This window comes from Aphelocoma coerulescens, chromosome 11 (assembly GCF_041296385.1).
Source record: "Aphelocoma coerulescens isolate FSJ_1873_10779 chromosome 11, UR_Acoe_1.0, whole genome shotgun sequence".
NCBI classification, from domain to species: Eukaryota; Metazoa; Chordata; class Aves; order Passeriformes; family Corvidae; genus Aphelocoma; species Aphelocoma coerulescens.
The window spans coordinates 16,269,994-16,296,962 of NC_091025.1; the positions used below are offsets into that span (position 1 = coordinate 16,269,994).

Sequence of the window (26,969 nt, forward strand, 5' to 3'; positions counted from 1 at the left end):
GCATTCTTAGATAAATAACACTGGCCATGTGAATGATTTTAGCCTTAAAGGAAAAAATATACTTCTTTAGTTCACATCTTATATACTTTTACCTTCACTGAAATAAAACTGATAGTCTCATTCCACCTACAAACACATCATTTTGTGTCAGTAGAACACAGGTGAGCTCAGCCAAGAAATATTTGCTCTCACCAGCACAATCAGCACATTGACACAAGCATGGGGTGGGGAAAGCCTCATTTAAAATCCCAGATGTCCAGTTTCCTACATTAAATGCTATTCAGATACTTGTCTGACATTTTGGAATGTCACCCTGTTATCAATAATGACAACATTCTCTGTTAAGTTACTGCCTCTTAAGCTACCTGTTATCTATAACAATGCTCTCTATTAAGTTACTGACTGAAAGCAAACACTGAACAGGTAAGAGAGGCCAATTATACACAGATTTTAGGAAACTATACCATTTTTTTAATATTATAAGAGAGTATATGCATTCTTTTCCTGCACTTTTAAAATTAAGCTTCAAAGATAGCATATGCTATTCAATTTGATAACAAGACCAAATTCAAGGTACATCACAACAGAATCAACATTATGACCACAGCAGCAAAGAGCTAATATATAATTACCTTTCTTAGGGTCAATAACAAAGTTCCCTTTCTGATTCCCAGACAGAATATCATATGTCACACCATCTCCATCAGGATCAACAGCATTAACAGTAGCAATTAGAGTGTTTGGGCCTGCATCTTCAGAAACAAAACTCCTGTAGCTGTTAAAAAACCCAAACAACAGCACATTTATGAATTTAAACAGGAATATAATAAATAGAGAATTAAGCTTTACAACACCTACTACCTACCTATTCAAAGGACACCGCAGGGATTTGTAATTTACTAATAAAATTACACTGATATGAAGCTTTTTTGTTAAGCAGTGAAATGATAGCATTGATGATCTATACAACCATCCACATCTTTCTGATGTTACCACCACAGATTGCCACTGCAAACTTCCAGCAGTACCACAGCCTTGAAGCTGAGATGTGCAACAAGACTTGTGCTAAATGCAGAATTCACTTGGGTTTTTTAATGTAAAAAATGAGCTTCATGAATCACAGACTCCAAGCAAACTTCCAAGCAATTTGCTAAGTTAAAGCAGTTTTTGTCATAGCAGTTCTGACACAAGCCCTCAAAAGGCTTTCAGTGCAGTCTTTGCCCCAACAGGACTAAGGTGAGAGTGAGATGTGGAGGATATGTGCATAATGTCAGTTTTACAAAAATCTCTGCTCAAGTCCAGACACATCACTGACATTTTAAGCTCTTAAGAGGCATTATCAGCCTAAGCTTAATGCTCTCTGGAGTAGAAAAGCCCCCTGCTTTAGCAAAGTCCCAAATATTTATTATTTTATCTGACTGGATTGAGCGTGGGTCAGACTAAGCACCCGCCAGACCTGTCCACAGTGGATATCCCAAAGCTCAGCCATAAGAATGAACTGCAGCTGACTCTATCCAACCTAATACAGATGCACCACTGGGTTAGAGTGCTTATGGACCCACTGGCCATATACTGAGAATAGCAAAAAAATTAAAGGAAAAGAAAATGGATGCACAGAAGACCTTTCCCTTCACTTTTGTTGTCAAGATATGTATGCTTTCAATGAAACCTTCATAGAAACAGCTTCTTTTCTTCCCCCAATTTTATAAGCAAGGAAGTAAGAGAAGTAAATTATTTTGGTCTAGCTCAGTCACAGCCCTCAAGACACTGCCTTAACTCTGCATTTGAAAAGCAATTGAACAGTAATACTCATAATTTTTTACATGAAATACAGGGAGAGAGGAGTTCAGAAGAGATCTCTTAAAAAAGAGAAAGTAAAAACTGACAACATGAAACAGAGTGATTGCCTTAAGCATTTCATAACTGAGATAAAGAATAACTGTGATGAAAGAAAGTTCATGGCAAGGAATCATGAGTTTATACTCAACTGCAAATCTGTTTAAACAAAGGGCTGGAAGGACAACATCATCACCTAGATTTGTATTAGACTGCCACAGAGCAGAACATTAACTGGAAACAGTCTCTCAACAGGCCCCAATTACATGTGTTCACAATGATTCTATTTCATGGAAAATTTCAGCTAAGTTCTGTCTGAAATTTACCTCTGGGTTCAAGATTCTTTTCATAACAGGAAAGACAAAGCAAAATCAAAGCCTAATTAACCAAAAACTTGAGATAATTTGCATTCCAGGAGATGAATTCAATTCCAATGCCTATCTACACATACACACAACAGTAGCTTCCCTGCTCTTGCACAGAGAACAGAAAAGCTTCTTGTGAAGGTTTGGTAATTGAAAATAATATTAATTTTAATCATATGCTTCAGTAAACTTTAAGTACAAGAGCTGTCAGGGATTTTTTTTAAACTATGTTTTCTGCTTCCAGTTGGTTAGATATGTTTACAGCATCCTTAATAACATCACTCACTTCTGATTAAAATATTAGGAACAGATGCAGATAAATATTCAATGTCTCTGAACAGTAAAACAAATAAATAAATGAAAAATAGGCATTAGTGGAAGAGTGAGAAACCTACCCTGGTTTAGTATTTGAAAATATAAAGAGACCCAATAAATTATAAAAGATCAAATTTTCCAAGCCATATCTCCTAAACAATGTTTAGAAAAGAAAGGAAGACACAAGATTTTGAAGCCAGAGGTTATCCTCACATAAAACAAGAACAGTCAGAGCTTCGATGTTTTGTTCAGCTAAACCCCAAGCTTAGCACCACTGAAATCTTTGCCTCGGTTTTGTTCTGAGCAACTTCTACTTTTAAGAGTAGAAGGCTGGTGCAAAGGCTGACTAGAAATTCCATTAGTAAGTCTCTAACATCTGTGCAAGTTTACAGTACTTCTGGCATTGCTTCAGATGCTTCTGATTCCCAATTATGGAAGAAAATTACTTACAGAAGCTTTAGAAGAAAAAAAAATATATACATACAGTTTGGAGGGCATGGGACTAAGTGAAATTAAGTGAACTCCACTTATTGGCATTTATCTTGTGGATTTTGTAATTCAGTTGTCATTTAGGATTGTGTTATCTGAGCATTTTTTTTGACAACTATAAACCAGGGATGCAGACTGCTGACTCTAAGTTTGAACTGCCTAATTAAAAGGCAAAATTCCCCATGTCTCTGGACGAAGGCTGATGACAACAACTCTGTTGCCTGATTTTTCTGCCTGATTTCCTTTGGTGGTGGAGGGGTGCTCCTGAACTGTATAATCTGAAATTACTGCACCATATCTTTCAGTACATATGGAAAAAAATAGAAGTGCAAAATCTGTCAAAAGAGATTGTCTATATACTACCTTTTTTTTTTACTGAGAGCCTCAGAGTCAAAATATCACCTCCACATTTGTCAGTCCAGCTCTCAGCTTTGATTGAACCAAACCAGTTACCATCCTGTGATCAGCCTTTCAACCAAAATACAAAAAGCAACAGTAGAAGATAACAGAGTCCAAAGAATATGTATTTACATTGTCTGAGAAAACTCGGGTGCTTCATCATTCACATTTGAGATATGGATCCTAACAGTTGCTGTCCCAGTCTTGGGCTCTTCCCCTTGATCTACAGCCATAATGATGAACTCATAAAGGTGGTTAGGTCGCTCATAGTCCAACCGTGTTGCTGGAAAAATAGTGCCATGAGAAGTAATGCTGAAGTCTTGGCTCAGTGTGTAATACAGCAACTGGGCATTTTCCTTTGAATCACAGTCAGTGGCTGTCACTATGAGAAGAGAAGAGAAGAGAAGAGAAAGACATTGTGTAGATCAAAGTTAGTGAATTGGAATGTTAAGTACATTTACTACTACTGTAGCAGGATTTCGTGCTTGAAACCAGTCAGAAAACTGTGCTGTCCCCCCTGTGCTTTTTAGTGAACTAACCCCTACTCAAAAATTAGTCATTTAAAAAAAACAAAAGTGAACTCCCTGGGAGAATTTAGACACTTGATCTCAACTTTCCTGGATTTAAAGAGTCCTGTACTATCAAGAATATATTCCCACATAGAGAAGTATTCTCATGTCCACCCAACCTACAGTGCTGACTTAAAATCACTGAGTTCACACACTGTGCAATTAAAGATGGAATATTTACATATATTATTCAACTGATGCACATTATGTGTTTGTCAAATCCTATTAATAACCTACAAAAATCTATGCTAAAAGCACAGTTACCAGAACAGTAAATGACAAAGTACAATTAGTACAGCATAAACCACTAAGCAGAATAGTAGGAGGCTATAAAGTCCTATTTATTAGGGAAAAGCAATTTTCCTGCAGTTTAATTTCTTTTCCCCCCTCAAGATTTAGAGAAAGTTTATTGTTAGGGTTAAAGACTAATACAAGGCCCTTGTACAACTGCTTAGTTGACACAAATTTGTTTTACAGTTGTATTTTACAGAGCACCACCACTTGAAGCACAAGTTCTTGTTTCCATTGAGAAGAAGCAAAGTCTTCCTGTCAAGGATCCAAACAAAACCTCACGTAGAACAGTTAAACTCTACAAGAGGCTTTTAATGCAAGAGAGCAAAATTCCTGCAGCAAGCCCACACCGGACTCTCAGAGACAGGCAGAGAAGGTGAGCTGAGGTGTCCATAACTTCTGATCCAGGATCACTCTCTTCCTTCAAGAAATGTAGCAAGACTGCTACTATGAGCCTGCTGCTGCAATACCAACCACAGCAAAGTTCTGTTACTTCAAAATCCCACAAAGAAAATCTGTTTCCTTTGCCTTCCTGTCCCCCAAAATTGTTTGGGCTGTGGCAGTAGTAAATAACCAGCATGATTCTACAAGGTGCCATTTGCCTTCAGAAAGCTGCAACTACCCACACTGGGACAGGTAATTTTGCTTTCTGAACTGAATTCTAAGTAGTGCAAGGGAGAAAAATACAGTGAATGTAATAAATGGCTTCAGGAGCACTAACCTTGGAGAAGTGCAGTTGTCATAGGAACTGTTTCAGGAACACCGACTTTGCTGTAAATCGACTGATGAAATTCGGGGGCACAATCATTCACATCTGTGATGACAACCAAAACCTTAATGGAGAAAGGGGATGTTAAACAGCAAAGTGATTTAAGCGAACAACTTCATTGCTCTGGAAATACCACGTGGAAGAATTTCCCAAAAACATCCTTGAAATCTTCAGCAGCTATAGGATAAGACTCTTCTTAGATTGCTCTTTTTCTGCTGAGTGCCATTGAAATATTACATTCCAAGATACCAGGAACTGCCAAGTCCCTGACCCTGCAGCAATGTTTTCTACTCACCCTTCATCTCCATTGATTATTCCTTATTACTAATTTAAAGGAAAATGGACCATCTGCTTGCCAAGCACCCTTTTTCCATTATCTTATCTTACAACACTTCTGTGATTTGTAACACTAAAAACTCTACTGCCAAGCATATTACATTTTAGCAGTATAAATCTCCAAGACCAGGTTCTGAATTCAATTACAGCAGCACAAATCAGATATAAGTGGAACTGATCCCCAGGGAAGTGGTCACAGCCCCAAGCCTGACAGAGCTCAAGGAGTGTTTGGACAACGCTCTCAGGCACAGGGTGGGATTGCTGGGGTGTCTGTGCAGGGCCAGGATTTGGATTCAAACCTTGGGGGTCCCTTCCAACTCTGGATATTCTGCGATTATGGTAAAGCAAGTAAGAGATACAATTTTGCCTCCCAACATCTTCCCAAATGCTTTCTTATTCCTGTGTCAAATACAAGTCCACAGTTGCACAGTTTACACTCCCAACAGTAAGGAGTGTGTAAATGAGCCTCTCTGGTGGTTCATCCTGCTGCACTTCATGCACTTGGTCGAGGCATTCTGCATTACAGAGCAACAGGCAGAGGTGTTTCCATGAGCCTTACAGAGCAGATATGCATGAACTAGAGCTGCTCTGTCAGCTATTGAGGTTGTATCAGTGCAAAGCAGGTACAAGTTAAACTACCTCTAGGCTAAACATATTTGTAAAATCATCTCATAATCCTCTTTTGAGTCATATTTTACCATTCTTCATCTTGTAGTACACAAAAGGGTCAACAGAAACTATCAGGCTCTGCTGTGCTACAGCCAGTGTTCGTTACATTGGCGTACTGCTACCCTGTCTCTCTGTGTCCTCACACTTGATCCTTAATAATTGTCTCCCATTCTCTATCTTATTTCCTGCAGCAGGAACAAACTCATATGGCGTGCTTTTCCTAGCTCAGTGAATCTCTGAATTCAAATAACTGTATTAACTATATTAAGAAATATTTTTGCTGTCAAACAGCTTTCTAAAATACCATGAACCATCAGCTTTTAATATCAGTGAATTTTTATTACTTTCTTGTTTCACAAGTTCACTTTGCGTTCTTGATACAAAACAAATAGTTCTTCGTCCTGCCTTTATTTTAGAGTGGAATAATCTCAAATGTACATCATACTTGATGAAGGTAGAGTAAGACAAAACCTGATGCCTGGCTTGGCCACATCCATTTCCATGTGTTACCAGATAAGGCTTGGGATCTGTGATGGGATGTCATATTGATCCCTCAGAAACAGTCTTTAGAGCAGCTGCAAGAGTGAAATCTAAGAGTATCTAAACCAGTCCTCAACATCTCCCCATAGACAGAAAGACTTTTAAAATGGACAGCAGAATAGCCAGCATGTGGAAATGGGAGCTCCTGGTGAATCTGTACAGCATTCAAAAGGATGAGGGAAAATGGAAATGCACACAGGCTGCTGGAGGGGAACACCTACCTCAGCAGCACTGCTGAACTGCTCCTCGCTCTCCTCTGCTCTGACCAAAAGAAGGTACTGGTGGGGGTCACTCTCATAATCCACACTCCGAGTTAAACTGATCTCTCCTGTTGCCCGATCAATACTGAACAGACCCCCAGGATTAGTGAGCAAACTGTAGCTCAGGGATTTCTTTTGATATGACACAGCAGTGACTGTAAGAAAGCTGCATTAAAAAAAAAGAAAAAGAGAGGACTCAAGGACATAATACAACATTCTGAAAAATGTGACAAAAGCGATGCATATCAGAAATGATGGTGCAACCCTGTAGGTCTGCTCAGAGGTATCCTCAATGAAGTCAGTGACAGCTGTATCTAAACACCAAATTCAAGCATTTTGTTACACAGTAGTTCTACCACCTTGGGGTTAAACAGATAAAGACAGGATTCTTGGAAGCAGAACACAGTAAGGATTAAAAATGCAGGAACGGAGGATTTAATTTTTGCTGCAGCTGAATTTGCCTAGTTCAAGTTCCTTCTATGGTAGTGATGGTTTTCAGGCAGGAAACTAAAAGATAAAGCAAGATGAAAAAGATTTGTTTTAATAACAGCACAGTAAGTTTGCTGCAGTCATACCATCCTAAAGTTCCAACAGGTAACTGCAAAAGGATAAAAGCCAGGCCCTAACAGCAGTGTGTGTTACAGCTTACACTAGACATATATTTTTGCTCATCTGGCACTATCTTTTTTCCACTGAAGTCCAAGGTGTTTAAGGTTTCAAGTGGAAACACCCACAGTAAGAAGTAAAAGAAAAGATTTAAATATTTTTAAAGGATTTAATCCTGAAAACTAATTTCTCAAGTTCTCTTGCCTTAACAGGCAGGTTTCCTAGGAAAAAGAATTCCATCTCCCAAGATAACACACCAACATGTGTGATCCTGTGACAAGCACAGTCAAGAAACACAAACTCATTTTGTGCAAACTCCTTTTTCCCCCCTTGTATTCCTATGCTGCTGTCCTCTCACTTTCCTTTTGGTGCACTACTGAACCAATGGACAACACTGCTGTAGGTCATTATCTCACTTTAGTTTTCTCCTGTATTTTCCTATGATGAGGTCTCACAGGCAGTTTCAGCCAGTGCACAACTGCATTCCTGCCAACAGGAATTATTCTGCCCTCCTTCTAACTCCCTGCTCTGGCTGCGTGTTCAAGCCACCTCTCCCCTCCTGTCAGCGCTGAAGATCTCAATGCCATGCTGGGAGCATATTTAACAATCCAACTGAAAACTTTTTCTGCCTCTTTTGTCTTCATATCCCCTTGACTCAGCCTGCCAATGCAGCTGTAGTTTATTGGTGTTACAGGCAGACCAAAGGAAGAGAAAGATTTGGTAATGCTCCCCTGCTCAGCAGCAGCCTTAAATCAGGCTCTAATTGGGAAATCATAAACCCAGAAATCTGGTGCATGACAACAACTCTGTTCTCCTGCATACTTGGGTAATTGGCACAATTTAAATATGAGAACTTTAGGACTCTAAATGATTTTTCATGGCTATTTCTGGCCAACACATTACAGAAACAACTTGCACACTTTCACTGTGCATATTCAAACCTCTTCAGACGTAATAACCATACAAAATACTTCATTCCTTTTGGATATTACCAAGTCATTTCACCCACTGACTGACCTACTATCATCTGAGGTGTACAAACCTATTTCTAATAGTGATAAAAAAGTTATGAATAATTTTATTTTTAATTCTAAACATTATTGAACCTGAGACAGCAGGTACCTGCTAGATGCTATAGTATTTTGCAGTTATTCCATTTCTTTTATGCCTGTGCAATTTAATTTCACTGCAGTTTTAAAGAAAAACCTTGTTATCTATGATTAATTTTTTTTTTAAATCTTAACAGTTCTTAGTTATTTAGACACTGTAAAACAATGTTGCAGACTGAACAGTAATACCACAGATAATACAATATGAGTAACAGTTGAATTGCCACAGAAGGAACACATTGACTGGACAAAAGTATTCTCAATTCAAGTGGAAGACGATATACTTAAGAACACAACAGCTTGGAAAAGAAGGGACTGAGTATTCAGGTGGACTTATGTTACTAACACTTTCTGTGATATTTCAATTGACATGGCCAGACAAAGGATGGAGAAATAAAATGAAAAGTTCTGTGGCATCTTCATTTTAGCTCAGTTTGTCATTGTGATGAAGACAGGAAAGAGAATCTTGGTTGTTCCAATTTTCACTTGGTGGAGAAGGCACTTCTCCAAATTTGACACATAAAATTAATTTATTCTTTCACACATGATATCTCTCTTCATGACATAACAGTACTAATTTGTATTCTGCATTTTGTTTGAAAATTAAGACACAATCAGCACCTACTAATTGTTTTCATATAATTTCAAAAAGTAAGAAAGCACAATTATTCAATACCACTTTTCCCTGTAAAAGAGTGACTAAAAAATACATCATCAAGCTGGTCTGGATCACTTCTATTAAGAGACCTAAATTGCTTTTCACAGTACCTATTTATGATTCACAAACAATACCAAGGCTTTGAGGAGATCAAACAGAAGTCAAAACCAGGAACACAACCTCACTGCATTATTTTGAGCTGTTACTTACGGTTCTCCTTGTGGGGAGCTCTCAGGAACATACACAAAGTAGGACATGTTGGTGAACTGTGGTGGTCGAAATCCAGCAATTACAGAAACAGAGGCTGGAGACCCTCTGCTTCCAAGTTTATCTGCTGCTATTACAGTCAGCAAATATTCCTTGTCCCTCACCAATGGCAAACCCGTTGTTTTAATCCATCCAGTGTCCTTCTCAACTTCAAATCTGTCTTCACCACCTAAAAGGAACATGTCCAAAAATTGTCATCAGCAAGAACATTTTTACTTGATTAAAATTAGGAGAGAATACAGTGTCAATTACCAAGTTGGCTTTGACTTAGGATCAGTATGCACACTAAAGTTCAAAAGTTTGTTTAGAACTTGGAAATCAGTCATTACATTCATCATTCATCACTGCGTTTAAAAATTCCATTTCACTTCTCTAGACAGTTATCACTCTTCTTTATCATTGAATTATAAAATTGTTTGGGTTCAATGGGACCTTAAAGCTCATCTCATTCCACCCCCTTCCATCGGGGGGGGACATCTGCTATGAGACCAGCTTGCTCCAAGCCCTGTCCAACCTGGCCTTGAACACTTTCGGGGATGGGGCAGCTTCTGTGGGCAGCCTGTGCCAGGGCCTCACCACCCACCCTCAGAGGGAGGAATTTGTTCCCAATATCTCATCTAATCCTGCCCTCTGTCAGTGTGAAGCCATCCCCCCTTGTCCTGTCACTCCATGCTCTTGTAAATAGTCTCTCTCCATCTTCCTTTTAGCCTCTGATACTTTTCTGTTGCCTGACCCTAAGTATCCCTTACCAGAAAATACTATACTGGAGAGGTATTGTTGCTCTCCATCTGCTCAGACAGTTCTGAACTATTACTAAAGTTTCTTAAAAGGAGACACAAAAAAATTAGCACTGAGTTTGTACTAGCTCTGCACAACCCAGACCTTTAAATTTTGTTACAAATGAATCAGAAGGGATAGGAACATGAACCCTCCTCTCCACCCCATGAACTACTCCTCCTCATACTGTGTCATAAACACAGTCACCACTGCCACTCCCTTGCCAAAGCCTTGGGGAATACTGACCACTCCAGTCCCCATCATCCCCCGGGGATATATATGGGCAGGAACTCAACTTTGCAAAGAAATCTGTCCATAACCATCAATAAAAGTTGATTTTTCTCACACACAGAGCTGAAGGTTTATGAACCTTTTGCAGAAGAAAGGGAAAATAACGCTGAGGATAAAAAAGTCACAATAGTGAAGCATGTTACACAGGAATGGGAGGGTTAAAATTTACCTTCCAAGAGAAAATATTCTACAGTTCCATGGATCCCTTCATCTGCATCCACAGCAAGCAGCTTGTACACTTCAGTACCTCCTGCAGCCTCAGGGGAAACCACAGCCAGGAAGGGGAAAGGCTCCATGGCCCATTCAGGGATGTTGTCATTCACGTCTGTCACAGTAAGTGACACGTGCACCAAGTACCAATCCTTCCCTAAAGGTCTCAGGAAAAGGAAGAAATAATTAGACAGCTACTTCATGGCACTCAGAGTAACAGAAACCTATCACAACCTGAGTGTGCACTTACTGCAATACTGTTGGCACATAATCCAGAAAAACCTGGAGTTTAAAGCTGTTCTGGAATGAACAGCATCCAGACACAATGTGGGGAAGAATTAACCAGCTGAACTGCAAGACTGGGGCCACCTATATCATGTTTTTCTAAAATCTCTTCTTAAGAAAAATCACAAGTTCTTAAATTTTCAAAATTTAAATACCTGTTTTCTCAAAAGTTTTTTTTTTTCTGAAGAAAAAAAAAGCATCAAATATTTTGTTTACACAAATTTACAGCAACTCTTGAGTTTTGCAAATTAAATACATGTTGCCAAAAAATTCTAACCAATCTACCTAACCAGTGATTTGCCCTTCTATAAAGTTCACTGAAATCGTAATATAGTTTTCACTCCTATTTAAGTTTAAATACTATTAAATACATACAGTCAAAATCCAGAAGAACAAACCACCACAAAATGGAACTATCAAATTTTCCAAAAATCAACAGCATAAGATCCTTAAAAATTGAGAAAAAAAGTATTTATTATACTTTTACCAGTATTAAATTAACCCATGAGCAGAGCTCCTAACAAGCAATAAACATCAGGCAAGTATTGCTGAAAAGGTGGCAGAAAAGACACACTGAGACAGTCGTGGAGTGAGGAGGGGGTTTTAACTGATAATTATCAGTAACATCAGGGAGCACAGTATGAATATAACTTGGGCCTATGGGCCAGTTTGGCTTCCAGCAGAGTGGCACTGACCTTGTAAATATTCTGCTACAGAAGCCAAGCTGAGTGTTCCTGCAGGCCATCTTTAATGCCTCTGGCTCCAGAAAAGTGAGGCATTCACCCACTGTGGCTCCAAAGGCAGCACAACTGCACTGACACTGCACTTTGCTCCAGCCTGGATCGTGGCCCCAGAAAAAGCAGCCATCTCCACTTACAACATGACTTATCCACAAGTTTAATAATGGATGCAAAGTCAGAATTTTTAAAGTTGATGGTGTTAATACTTGATTTAAGTGTTATTTATTATTTATGCATACATGAAAACATACAGACATGCATTTATTTTCAAAACAGCTCTACAGGAATTGAAACAATATACAAAAAGGAACGTCTAAAATTACCAGTTTTAATTTAAAACTAATTAGCAATACAAACAACTTAGTATTTAAGTATATATTTAAGTAGAAAGTGCTGCCAAAATATCTAATGTTGTAGACAGAGTTATGCTGCTAAGGAGACCTATTCTCCCTGGAAGTTCACTTAGGCTGAACTGCTGTACTTCTTCTCCCTCTCTACTGCAGAGTGACATCCCCCTCCAAAAAACATCGACATTCCAACTAAAATCTGCTCCTTTGTGTGAGGTGTGCATTTACTGAAGTCATCCCTTCACTCCCACAGAGGCACCCCCTCTTGCAGCTTCAGTTTTCCATACTCAGAAGTTCCTGTCTGCTGGCACGTGGCACGTTTAGTACAGCATATCAGAATCTGCAATCTGTGAACAACCAGCCTGTAGACTATTGTAAAGAAAACTCCTTGGTGCTGTGACTGGCAAAGTCAAATATAAGTTTCTTAGTTTACATTCCTGAGACTTAATCCATCACAACCTTTAAGTACATTCTATTTTTACCCAGAAAATTCTTACTAGAAAAATCAGCAGTCACCCAGGATAATCACTGAGGCTCTCTTAGTTCACCTTGTAAAACTGTATTAATTCATCTTTATTTTAAATCTGTGAGTACATGGCTTTTTGTTTGTTTGTTTCTCTAAAGAGCAACAAAAAGTATATTGACAGTAACTTGTTAAATCCAAATTAATTTCTTTGTAATTACACCCTATACGCAGAATCTCATGTTCCAGGGAATATAGTATCAGCTTACAGTAGCACATATGAAAAAACAATGCCTGCAGCAAAACCCCTAATTTATACAATAGTAAATTACAGAAGTGAGCAGTTTCCTGAAAAAGAACCTGTATTGGGTTTGCCCATTAAACATGCTTTGCACCACTGCAGAACATGGATACATGCAACACATGTTCTGACACTTTTCATGGCAAAATTCCCAGTTACCCTGTACATCCAAGTCTTAAAAAATCTTCTTGACTGCGAGACAACCTGTGGGCTATGTATTATTGCACCTCTGCAGACACAAGCATTGGGAGGCCCGGTGTAAGGATGCTCAAGTCAGCTTCTCTAGATAGATGTTTATTAAAACAGTGCATGTGAAGCCAGTTTCCAGAGACAAACTCAAACTGCCTTGCTACAAAACACAGCTGACACCAAGGTGAGAGCACAGTAGCCCACTCTGCTGTAGCACTTCCCTTGTAGTCACCCAGGTATAATTCCCTTCAGCACTTAGACTACGAAAAGCAGCTGCTTTGCTTTCTCCTCTGTATAGAACAAGGAAAAAAAAGCCAAAAGAAGCTGAAAAAAACTTTAGAAAGACCCAAATATGTCAAAAGCAGCAGCGTGTGTATTACTTCTCATTACTATACTAAATAGTATCAGATGTGTTTCACAGACATGTCTCGTGACAGAATGTGCGTTTCAAAAGTCCCAGGCCAGCCAGTCCAAGATACTTTAAGAAAATGCAGAGGAGGGAACATGCTGGACATTGATCCAAGGTTAAAATACACCACAGCAGCACACACCAGGGTGAGTTCGAAATGAGAAGTGCCAAACACAATCAGTGACTGCTTGAACACTCCTAAGATTTTAATTAAAAGATGTCCAAACAAAGTAGCTGCAAAAGGGAAAGATAATGTCACGATTGCCTGTCTCTTCTCAAAAGAACAGCTCTGGTGGAAGCTGCCCCAAGTTTGTAAATACCCACTGTTAGCCTAGTTTGCCCAGGCACACTGTGGGCTTAAAGTAGCAGCACCAAATTAGAAGCTGAGTTAAGAACCTTTGAAAATCTGCCCCTATAATAGCAAGACCTATTCAGGATTTGAATGCTACCTTGGTAACCCTGCTAGGAGTAGAACAGTTACTGATGTTTGTCTCTCTGGAGTCTGGAAATCACTCTCCTAGTCAACCCTTGAACTCCCTCTGGTTCAAGTCCTGCTAGAGTTCCTAATACATATGTAGTCATCTATCAAAGAGTAAGTCCCAACTGAAGAATAATTCATTTTTATTGAAGAAGTAGTAAGAAATCTGGTTACAAATCCCACTTTTGTCATTTAACCAATGCCAATTCACTGAAAATTAATATGCTGGTACTTAGAACATATTTGTAACTGAGAAACAGTTGTAAGAAAACTGTGCAAAAGTGCAAAAGGACCAAGTTTAATCCTCACATGCTCTAACAAACTTTATTGCTCAAGAACTCAAAGGACCTGGGCACGTTCCTCCAGGTACTTGTATTTTAACAGTTAGGAGACCTTAGTGCAATTCTGACATCTTGGCAAGACCAAAGCTTTCAGCAATATGTTGGTTACCTCTGAAACATGTGAATAATCTTAAGAATTTTGTTAGGACAGTCAGTAGGAACTGCAATGAAGGTAATGACTTTAAGAGACCAGCATCTATCTCCCACTGCATATGACCCTACAGATCTTATTGGTATATTATCTTCTTCCATCAACCCCAGACAACCTGATTCATAAGAAAAAATGCTGAATAAATCATCATGATTTCCTAGATAAAGGCAGTCTGGAGGAAAATGACTGCAAGTAAGTTTTCCCTTGACTGCATACCATATATCAAAGGAAAAACTACAGCAGAAACACCAAACAGGACTATACTTCTCTGCAGAGACCTACAAATGTGACCTGACAACTTGGGCAAAAAACATCAGGGTGTCCACCAAAGCATGATAGGACAAGGACTTGCCAGAGGACAACAAATGTGATGAAGAGACTGACAGCAACAATAATGTCTATGTAATATGTGGATGTCTAGCAGGACAATGCATTAAGGATTTCAAAGTACATGTTTGTGAACATGATTTTTTCAAGCATAACTCCACATTCTAATGTGTATTCTAAGTAATTCTGTAATTCTAAGTATTGTAGTTTTTGCTTTATTGTAATTACCACGACACACACATTACAAAAGGCAGTCGCTTGTGTTTTGTAACTGACACAGCTGCTTGCCTGCAGAACAGACCTTAAACCAGAATTTCAACTCATTTTTAATAAGGTGCATAAAATTAATTTTCTCCCTTACTAACGAAAATTATTTGTGCTTCAAGACAGTGGATGGAAGAAATCTTAGAAATATTCACCTCTCTATAGTTCAGGTGTCTCAATGCCTCTGTCCATCAAAACATCCCCCATGTGTACCTTACAGCTGTATTAGTTATATATATATATATCACTATATTAATAGTAACAGTACATTATCGTGCATCTGCATTCATATATTATGATTAAGGGTAGTTTTTATTAGTAGTATATGTGCAGTAATATTGCTACATTATGGGAAAAATAATATATTACAATTCCACTCAGATCTTAGCAGAAACAGCTTAAAACTGATAATCCTCTGTGGATTTGGGTTAAGTCCTACAAACACACAGAGAGGTTCTACTGAAATTATCTGTTCCCAATACCAGGCCCTGACAACCAGTGGAGACTATATTCAACAGTGCAAGTCAACCAGTACTGAGATCCTAAGTTAGGAATCCGACCTGGGCTTCATTTTCCCAAAAAGAATTTTCAAACTGTTGTGTAATTAAACACCAATTAAATTAAATTAGACACCAATTAAAACTGCCTCAATATTAAATGCTAGATGTTTGACTTTCAAGCCAGGCATATCATAGGTACCTTACACAATGTCATCCATTCAAAAGAAATCCTTCTCAAAGAAGGGTTCTGCTAATTAGATTGTTGGCACACACACAGATTTTGCATTTGACAGATTTTCTTCCCTAGCTTCAGAGAAAAGAAAAATTTAAATTGCTTTCTCATAGATACTGAGCAAGAGGAGATAAAACACAAAATGGCCCTTGCTGATCATAAACATGACAGTGACATAACATCTTATGCCAAAAATCAGTATTTAAGAGTCATATAGAAAATAATACTTCATACTCAAAAGGGTAAAACCATCTTTTTATTTAATCAGAAAGTATCTTTCCTCTTATTTTTCTTCAGTATGAAAATTAATGTAAAAACAGGTTCACTAAGCAGATTGCTTTTCCCATGTATTTGTAAACACCACTTATTTGCCCTTCGCAGTATCAAATCTAAGCCCTCTCTTTTCAATTTATACAGAAAACTAAAACTAAAATTATAAACTCTAGTCCAGAGGTTTTTCCTACTTTAGATGCTTAATTCCCTATTAGAGTCAATCATTTTATCATCAAAAATCCTTCTTAGGGGAGCTCATTCTGAAGTCTGCTTTTTTTCTCTCTGATATTCCCTCCAGTTGGAATTACTTCCTTTTAACTTAAAATTACTGACAAAAGCTGTTACACTGAAGTTCTTTCCCTATCACCAAAAGCGATCTTCATAATCCACTGCTGAAACCTCATCATAGGTATCTATCTATAATTGCTTATTTTTCATGCCTATCTGTGGTCGAAAACTGATAAACAGAAGGATTTATTACACTGCCTTGCTCTGAAATCCAACCACATTAGGTAAGGTAATACACTAGCTGGCCCAAGTTTCTGCTCACAGGAAATATATGTCATCACTCACAATTTTCATCCTTTGTGAAAGAAAAAAAAAAATTAGATAACTTGCTGGGAAGTTCAATCATAGTAAAAATGGAAATAAATGGTAAAGAGTCATTAAAAAATAGAGAGAGAGTTTCTAAAACATCTAAACAGCAATAACAACAACCAAACAAAATAGGAAAAAGCCTTAATACTCATATCCTATGAAGACTGGGTTACACTTCTCACATCAAATTTAAGATATATAGAGGAACTTAGGAACAGAAAGCCTTCTCAAAATCATGAACCTCTTGGGACAGTTCAAGTTAAAGACTTCTCAAAATTGAAGAACATACTGAATATTACAAAAAGCAGTCAAACATCTTGATGAGATAATGGTTCTCTCTGCTTTAGATTCTTTATGGCTTTACTGAATCCAGGTTTATCTGAAAAAACTCTTCTGTGATGTTCACCATTAATTTTCTGAGAAGGGGTTTTAACATAAAGTAACACGAACCAGTTCCTCCAACCTGCTACTGCAGCTGGTTATAAAGATTAATTGGATTGCAGAGAGATATTGCAGACTGATAAATCCTGTCATTTCATACAGCAACTAGAAAAAAAATATTCCCCCACCTACCAATAAAGGGTGGCAGGAAGAAGGCAAGGGCTTTAATACTTAATTATTCAGTTAACAGCAACTTTTGAAGGCTCTTCTGGTTAAACCAAGACTTGAAAATCATGCCTGCTGAAACAGTCTGTCTGCAATTTCAAATACTGTAGGTCAGAGTTGCCTCTAAACCCATCTCTTTTTACCATGTCAAATTATAAAAGATGCTGTCAATCTGTGAAATCCAATGTACTCTCAGACTTCTGATTGCATTAGGATTATATGACTGTCTTTTCTCTCAAAAATCCAATGGATAATTCTAAAAGACAAGACTTGAAAATAAAATCCTTATATTCATTAAAAATGCCGTCTTCTCTCCATCAGTGTAATTGATAAAACTGACAATGCCAGACATTCTGATTTTAAAAACATGACAATAGAGAATATGTAGTTGACTGAACATGTCTCTGCAATTGTGGACAAACATTATACATTCCTTGAATGTACTGAGGGATGAGGTATTATATTATCATGATTAAACAATAATGGCTGAGAAGCTGGGTTGCTCCTGGCATTTTCAGGTCATTACAATTTATTTTTAAAAGGAGATTATGAGAGTGTTAAAAGTCTTGCAAGCCTTGAGGTTACTATTGCTATTACAAACTGCCCTACATCCATCAGCAAATTAAGTATGCAAGCTGATATTTTTCTTTATGGTTTTGGGTTTTTTTAAGTTGCTCCCACTTCTAAGACTCTAACATTAAATAGACAAATTTTTTTGAAAACTCGGGGGGGTTTTGTTACTGCAAGTTAAATATTTTGGAATTGCTTGAGAGGATATTGAAGTTTTGAAGACTCTTTGCAAATATCATACACTGTGCTATTTTAAAACCTCACTCTATAATATGTCTTCATGTAAAATACCTACTGACATAGAGTTTGGGAAGATACATTTTCAGAAAAAAATCTTAATGCCCTAAGCCTCTAGCTGCAATCAGGAGAAATCACTTTTCCCATTTTCATACCATAACATGAGATAAAAGCTACTGGTTATTGTACACAGTCCTACTGTATATCCTTCAAAAAAATAGGACAATTATGCACAAACATTTCTCTACTGTCATTTCTGAAAATTCCTGAGGTATATGATGGGCTACTTTTAAGTACAGTAGTTAGCTCATTCATAAAACATAAACCTTCTAAAGAGATAACTTTGATGGGCTCAAGCTGGGGACAGCCCACGTTCCCTCCTAATATGCCTCATCTTTTTTGCAGATAGAAGAATGACAGTCTGGCACATCTCTGCTCCTTACCATCATATGGCTTTTAAAATAGAAGTTAAAGCAAACCAGAAAACAAAAGTAAAGAAAGCATCAGAGGAGCTCAGTGATCATGGCAGGAAGGATGTTAGCATAAATAACCAATTAAAAGACATCAAGGTGATAACCATGTTATCAGGGACTTCCCAGGGTGGCATCAATCAGAGTGTGGCAGTCAGAGAAACCAAGCATGCCCAGATGTGAAATAATGACTGCAAATTCATAATCACAACAGACTCCTTAAATAACAAAACACGTGTCTTAATTAATTACTATTGATTGCCAAGAAGCATTATCATAAGAAGAGCACGTGGCTAAAGCAGGAGCAGCTACTGTGCTACTCCAAGATGGGAAGTTCTCTTGAAATTTCCCTTAGAATTTCTTGGGGAGAATCCAGCTTGTTTCTCTGCAGTCTTTCCTGTGCAAGGAGGCAAAAAAAAAAAAAAGAAAAAAAAGGTAAAGATGCCACCACAATCAGTAGCCTCACCAAGAGAGCCTGCTGTTCTTCCTTGGATCATTTTGGAATCATAGAATGATTTGGGCTGGAAGGGATCTTAGAGCTCATCTCATTCCTACCTCCTACCATGGGCAGGGACACCTTCCACTAGAGGCCCATCCAACCTGGCCTGTATGTTCCATAATTTATTAGTTCTATCAAACTGTCACATTTGTGCTGAAATTTAGTTAGATATTGAGGAAAAAAAAGAAAAAAAAAAAAAAAAGTTCGTTTCTTTTGCAGAAACTGAATGTTTGAGATGATAAACAGCCAGAAGATCTAAACAGCTTTGGTGTTCAAGTCACAGCAGTCTCACTTTAATCTGACTGCTTGGAATAGAGAGCAGATAATTTGAAAACATTCAGACTGATCAAACATCAAGATGGTGCTCCACAGCTTTCTCGGACATTCCTTTCTACCACAAATCAGTAACATTCCAAGCGTGTACACACCCATAGCTATTCTGAATGCACACAGAACATACTTTTTTTTTTTTACTTAATTGCATGAAACCCACTGCAGTTTAATGAAACCCATCTGCTGGATAATAGATGATGATTTCAACTTAAGCTCAGCTTGAAGTGTAACTGTTAACAGCTGTAATTCATGAAAGAGGTAATAAGAAATGTAAAAGGCAAAACATCACCCAGAAGCTACTTAATTCTTAGGGATGATCCCCCCAGAATCAATACAGCTAGTAAGGGACTAAGGCCTCAGATGAAATTAAAACAGATGATCCTTGACTTCCAAGCATGAAATCCTTCAAGGTGAAAATATTACTAAAACTGGTATCTCCACTCTCTGTGTTGATTTAAACAGGACAACTATACTAAAAATACAAGTGACTGCTGTTAACTGTTGGAAGGCACATCAAACATCACCCTCAGTGAATCCCCTGATAAGAAAAAATGAACGACAGGAGATTACTAAACTAATGCCCATGGATCAAGTAAGGTCAAGGGAGCTTGAGACAGCAGGATTAGAGAGGTGGGATCTTTAATGCACTTCCCCCAAGCACTAATGGAATAATAATGGCTCCTTCTCAAATTAAATGGTACCCCATGTTGAAGTATTAATGTGTATGACAGTCTAAGAAATTTTACCTTCTGCTCACTGAGTAAAAACTTAAAAATAGCATTATGCTTTTGCAAAGAATAAATTGTGTCCCAATAAATTGAATGGCATAAAATCCTGAAATGCCACAAAAAACGTGAGCATAACCATGAGTCCTTCCAGGCAAGGTTAACTGAAGACTATAACTCAGGGCTGAGTGATCAGGGGGGTCACTAGAGGAATCTCCTCCTCAAGAACCATGTGCCAAAAAACATGTTAAGCCCTGAAATTCTGGAATTCTATTTAGCATTTCATGGCTCAAACTAATGCATGAGGTTTTCCTAGTGTTTCCCTTTGGTTTGGGGTTGTAAAGTTTGTGTCTTGGTTTCTTTTCTTTTGCATAAAATGTTTGCTAATTAGGAAAAATGCAAAGACTACCAGGCCATACTTTAATTTCAAGGGGTTTTGGCTCTCGAGATTGATTTTTCTGTCCAGTTCCAAGGCAGAACCTAACAGCCCCTTCCAGTACCTGAAGGAGCCTGCAGGGAAGCCAGAAAGACACCCTCTGTCAGGAATTGCAGTGACACAGAAAGGAGTAATGGGTACAAATTGAAAGAGGGGAAACTTAGGTTAGATGTTAGGAAGAAATCTTTTACTGGGAGGGTGGTGAGAAACTGGAACAGGTTGCTCAGGGAGGTTGTGGATGATCCCAACCTGGCAGTGTTCAAATCTAGGCTGGATAAGAGCTCACCTGAAGCTGAGATACCAATTAAGGCACTATCTCCTCTTTTGTCCAGGCTCTGAAACTTCTCCACAGGCACAGGAGAACCCATTCCATTTAAAAAGCACTTAGCACTACAAGTCCAGATTTTTCTGTTGCTACTTTCTAGTGACTAATTACTGCCTCCAGAAAACAAAAACTATGATAAAACAAAGTCTACAAAGTATCAAATAACCACAGAGATACACTGTGAATAAACAGACCTAATAACATACTATTTCCTCTGCAGATTGCAGATAATTTTACTATAGCAGTAAAACAGACAAAATTGTTATTTCAAAGGATTTTAAAAGGATTATTTTTGGCATCTACATAAAAAAAAAAAAACCATGACATTTATAACCAAAATATGTCCAGTCACAAAGTAACCACAGCATGTAATGCACTGGTAATGACACACAATTATAGTAGTAATTTGTGCAAATCACTACCAAAAATCTTAGAGCTCGACTGCAGCTTTGCCAAAAAACCTCTACTCTGCATGCTGAAGAGTTGTTCATACAGAAAAATCCCCTCAAAGCTACCCCTGACACAGGAAAACATATATCAGCACAAAGCCTATGGTCTACTAAGAAATACTCCAGGTAGTGAAGAGTTTGTTACATTGGTAGTTACTTGCCAAGCCAAGTGGAGTGAGCTCACTTAACTCATACCTTCAATAACTCAGAGAGAGAAAACCCTTCCTTGTCATGTACATGTGGAAGATATCTGGATATGGAGATGCTAAGGGTCTGGTTGCATCTGGAACACCAGCCCTGGACACACTGCTGTGCTGATTACCCAGGACAGAATCAAGATGAACAGAAAAGTATTTAAAAGTCTATTTTGGCTGAAGGGCAAATAATAAACAAACACACAGCCTGTTACATGCCACTTGGACTGCTCTAAAGAAAAGTTAATTCAGGAACAGGACTGAACCTCCAACGCAGTCCATCTTATGAACTAAAGAATGGGGGCTGTCACAAACTAGGAAGAAACTGCTCAATGTTGTCTTATTACCATCTACCCATCTTCTTGCTACTTTTTTGAGAATTCTCCATCAGTCCAAAAAAAAAAAAAATCAACACTTGTTCCTAGACATGCATTAGGACCACTTATGGCACAATGCTTTTAAGCACTCTTTGCTACTGTAGATAATGAAGTGCACATTACAAATTAATCACAAGAAACTACATTAAAAAGATAAAGGAAAAGAGGGCAGACTTTATATACTGAAGTATTTAAACATCTTGTCTTATCCTTGAATTCAGTGCCTGGGTTGAGAAGAGAGTAATGACAGAATTAATTATTGGTTCATTTACAGTTCTCAGTTACCAGGCAGCAAGAATAGGACAAAGTGAAAAAAAACCTGAAGAAATTAATACAACTTTATACCACTTGAACATAAATGGATATCTGATCTCATAAGCTCTAATACTAGAAAACCACAGCTACTGGAATGTTTATGGTTAAGCATAATGCAAAATAAGTGACCACAAATGTTAAAAGCAAAGTAAATAAACTGGAGAAAGAACATGAACTTGCACTTTTATTCACTACAAAATTCGGTGTAGCCATCTCCACATTTAAATTCACCCTGAAAGTTCACTTCTGTAAATACTGTTTTCTCCTGGAGCTTTTGCAATATTCTGCATCTATTTCAGACTAAGTAAAACACGTAGTTATGCTAGGCATCTTTCTCCTACCCCTTCCCCTTGGTTATCTTTTCTCAGATTACTGAAGTTTGGATTGTAAAGAGAGAGACAGAACTTTCTAAATCTGTTTCAAAGTATTATGTTAAATGTATTTTAACTCCTATAAAATGAATATATAAGTATTCTGCAACTTGAGTTTTGAAGGTATCAAGTCATTATTAAGCTTTAACTGATGAAAATAATAGTATTAATAAGATGTATTTTGAATTTAGTCTCCTTTAAACCAAGAAACTTCAAATCACCACTATCTAAAGTATGGCATCTGGACTGTCCACAATTAATTGCTGTCTACCTAAATCTCAGAGTCAGAACTTAGTCCTACATATTTCTTAGAGATTTATTCTCTTACTACTACATACTACCAGCAATAACTTATCAGGCTAGTGGAAAACACTCCAAACTACTTAGTGAAACTACATGACAGGAGAAAAAAAAAAATCCCTGGAATTAAATTAAAAGTTGCTTCAGATTTTTTTGAATTGCATTAGCAAGCATTGCCTTGGAAGTGAAATCTCGGGCATGACAGAATGACAAGCTCTGTTCCAGGCAATATCAGAATTTTATATTCAGACTAGATAAGAGAAAAAAAAAAACATCACAAAGGTGAGACCAGCAGTAACCGGGGGCAAGGTTAGCTACCACTTTTCTAACAACATCTTCTTGATCCTGACAGAGGGAACTGTGACACCAACAAACGGCTGGAACTTGAGCTACATGACAGAGTGGGTGAACATCCCAGCAGCACACTCGGATTGACCCGATGGATTTTGTCACTGCCTCGGAGTAATGACATTCCCCTTGGCAGGCAGCCTTGCTCAAGACTGAGGAGCAGGTATGGGACACAGAAAAGTGCTGTGTTTTGGAAATTGGTCTATCAAGCTCTCGGTGTGCAGCCAAAGCTCAAGATGGAGCACAGCACAAAGCCAGCGCAAGTGACTGACACCAACACGCGACAGCGACAGGCACGACAAAACCCCAGAGGGAACGAGAGAAGGATCTGAGAGCTGCTCCTCAGGACCCGAGCGAAAGGAGCTGCTGATGTAGCCTGCTTCACAGGGAGAAGTATCCATGTCACTGAAACTGTCAGCACTAATTAGAACCCTGCAGGCATCCTCAGGGATTTCACAGACACCGAGGAATAAACTGCCTCTCACTCCTATGGGCTGCCCCTGAGTCAGGAAACAGACGCGATAAGGGAAAGGAATCGCGTGGGAAGCTTTTCATCTCTCCCGCCTGCGCTGCTCTGTGGCTAAGGGAAATCACTCTGAGCAGCTGCACTGCTGAGAAGTTAATCGTTTTCACAACCACTAGAAGTCACATAATGCCAAACCCTTCCTAAACCTATTCAAGATGAAATCAGGCCAACCAATTTCTTTCTTCTGACAAGATTTTCTTCAGAATACTCATTCTTTGGAAACTTTGGAACATTGTTACAATCAGAAGTAACATGAAATTAAAAAAGAGACATGGTGAATATGCAGAGATATCCACCATTCATAAATTAAATATGCTTAAACTAATCCGTATTTTCATAGGTAAAAAAATACTAACCACGATGACAATTAAAAAGGAAAAGATAATTTTTAAAAGCAGTATGTGTAATCAGTAAATGAAGTTAGCTATTCCATTTAACTTGAGTAAGAGCTTGTGAAAAATGACAATTTATGTCACAGATATGCCATTTTAATGGCGCACACTGAACTCGTGAGGTGCTTTTATAAAATAACAGCTACCTAAACATAAAGGCTCCAGTCCTGCAAAACCCACATCATGCTTGTGAGTCAAACACGCTCAACTTTAATAGTGACTCAAAACTCAGTGGCTTCAGCTGCATGCCTCAAGTTAGGCACTTACAGAAGGAGAGCTGTGGGAACATTTTAATAACAAACACCTGTGTGTAAGAAGCGTGCTATATCTAACATACTGTGCCTCAACCACTCACTAACAACTAAGAATTCTAACCCATGAAACACTTAAATTCTACTGACACCTTACTGCTCCAAGCATTTTCACACAGTTGTACAGTACACCTTCCGTAAGCTACGTAATACTTCTTGTCACCTCCAGTGTTTTAATATTAATGATTTCCAGATTTAAAAGACCCAAACTACACTCCACAACATAACTGTGTATGACACCTGATGCTAAACCACAGTTAGATGCTTGTTGTCACTTAGGGACAAACTGTTCTCCGACTCCCTGATGGGACAAGACCACTACGTCGTCTACGACTTTGTCTCACACCCACCTCTGCGCTCCTGGACGCGGACGACGAGCTCCCAGGCGGCCACCGCCTCCCTGTCCAGGGCCGCGCGCAGCGTCACCTCGCCGCTCTCTCGCTCCACGCGCACCGGCGACTCCTCGACGGGCGGCGACAGCAGCTCGAACCAGGCGGAGGCGAAGCGCGCGGGGGCCAGGGTGGCCAGGCGGGTGCCCGGGCGGGCGTCCTCGGGCAGGGCCAGCGCCAGGGGCGCGGCGGGCGGCAGCGCGGCCCGGCGGCGGCGGGGCGGCGGCGGCGGCGGAAGGCGCTTGGGCTGCGGCAGCACCTCCAGCTCCAGGGGCTCGCTGAGCAGCGCGGGCCGGCCGCGGTCCCGGGCGTAGAGGCGCAGCGGGATGGGAGCGCGCAGGTGGAGCAGGGAGCTCACCAGCACCACGCGCCCGCTGCGCGGCACCACGAAGAAGTGCGCGCTGCGCGGGAGGGCGAAGTAGCGCAACTCCGCGTTGGCGCCCGCGTCCGCGTCCTCGGCCCGCGCCTGCCACACCTCGGACTTCAGCGCCAGCGTCTCCTCCACGCGGAGCTGCGCGGAGCCGGGGCCCACGAAGCGCGGCGCGTTGTCGTTGTCGTCCAGGACGCGCACGGTGAGCGCGGCCAGCTCCACGGGCGCGGCGCCCTGGGGCGCGCAGCGCTTGCAGCACAGCCCCAGGCGGAGCGAGTACAGCGCCCGCGCCTCGCGGTCCAGCGGGCGGCGGGTGCGCAGCCACACGCGGGCCGTGCGCGCGTCCAGCGACACCTGGAAGTGCGAGTGTCCCTCGCCCAGCAGCTGCAGGTGCCAGCGGCGCCCCTGCACCTTGGCGCACCAGGGCTCGGGCCCCAGCCGCGTCAGGGGGATGCTGAGCCCGCGCACCCGCGTGCCCGCCGGGCGGTTCTCCGCGACGTGCCCGTCGAACGAGGGTGTCCTGCGCGGGGCGGCGCGGGCGGCGGCCAGAGCCCAGCACAGCAGCAGGCAGCCGGCGGCGCGCCGGGCTCCGCGCCACGCTCCGCGGGGGCCCATGCCGGCCGCGAGCGGCAGCGGCAGCCGGCGGGTGCGCGGCGCTGCCCAGCGCGGCCCGGCCCTGCCCTACCCGCCGCTCTCCGCAGTGGGCGGGCGGGGAGGGGCCGGGGCACGCGGGGCCGCTCCCGCCCCCTCCCGTCTTCCTCCGGCCCGGGTTCACGCGGAATGAGCCGTCCCGTGCGCCTGCTTTAGGATGTCCCCGCGGGGCGAGCTGCCCAAATTATCTCGCTGATGTAACAATCTACCTCTCTTTTTGCCTCCTCCAGCGCCCCACCTTCCCCAGCAGACAAGTTCTTCGTCCACCCGCCGCGGGCATCAGTGCACAGGTGATGTCCTGCCGTCTGTCACATGTCAAACAGGCTCTCCCAGCACTCCGGTGTCCCCTGAAAACATTTTATTGTTGATTTGTAGACAGCTACCTATTCTAAAATGCTAGTTTTGCGCTCAGCTTGTACTTGAATGCTGTCACTGACCTAAAGTCACATCTTTGGTCACAATTAATCAGTTCCCTAATACCTCCCGATTTGTGAAGGTAAAAAAATTCTTGGTGAAATGTAGCTTAACTAAAGAATGTTTCTGGTGAACTCCAGAAAGAAATATAATCCAACATTTTCTTGCCTGTTTGGATTTTTGGAGTAAAACTAAAAACCCAGTAAAACTAAATTTCACCATGACTACAAAAATCAGGGATGTTGTAGCACAAGTTACTAGATTATGGAATTCCTCTTCAAAACAGATCAGTGCTTTCAAGAATAAAGTTAAACAGTATGAAATGGGAATTGGCTATGTTTATGTAGTACATGAATCATTTAAGATTAAGAATCATTCTGAGATTAAAGAAAAGCAAAATAATAAAATATACTCCATATTAGTGACATTACTCAAATTTCATGAGACTGAATAATGTTTATATTTCTTATAAAACTGTGTGTTTCCCTTATATGTCCCACCCAAGACTGTGAAAAAGTTCATAAACATTAAATTGTACCTTTCTGTAAGCCTTTTAGAGAAACTGGTTGCTTTTTTGGGGAATTAGCAGTCCAGGATCAAGTAGGAAGCCTATGGAAGGCTGAGTAGAAAGATTCAAAATGAAAAATCCAAGTGCTCTACTATTACCAACACGGAGTGACCTTCTCCATTTCATCCTGCAAGCAATTA

The 26,969-nt window shown here is 40.1% G+C and overlaps 1 protein-coding gene across 1 annotated transcript in view; it reads right to left on the reverse strand.

The window, feature by feature from the left end:
• Positions 1 to 25,811, reverse strand: part of LOC138116839 (neural-cadherin-like) — a 61,377-nt gene extending 35,566 nt beyond the window's left edge. The window contains exons 1-7 of the mRNA XM_069026591.1: positions 24,788 to 25,811; positions 10,716 to 10,913; positions 9,422 to 9,647; positions 6,800 to 7,004; positions 4,986 to 5,097; positions 3,537 to 3,786; positions 633 to 775 (exon numbers count right to left, since the gene is read on the reverse strand). Of these exons, the coding sequence (XP_068882692.1) occupies positions 633 to 775; positions 3,537 to 3,786; positions 4,986 to 5,097; positions 6,800 to 7,004; positions 9,422 to 9,647; positions 10,716 to 10,913; positions 24,788 to 25,811 (2,158 nt within the window). The remainder of the gene's footprint in view (positions 1 to 632; positions 776 to 3,536; positions 3,787 to 4,985; positions 5,098 to 6,799; positions 7,005 to 9,421; positions 9,648 to 10,715; positions 10,914 to 24,787) is intronic.
• Between the last annotated feature and the right edge of the window lie 1,158 nt (positions 25,812 to 26,969).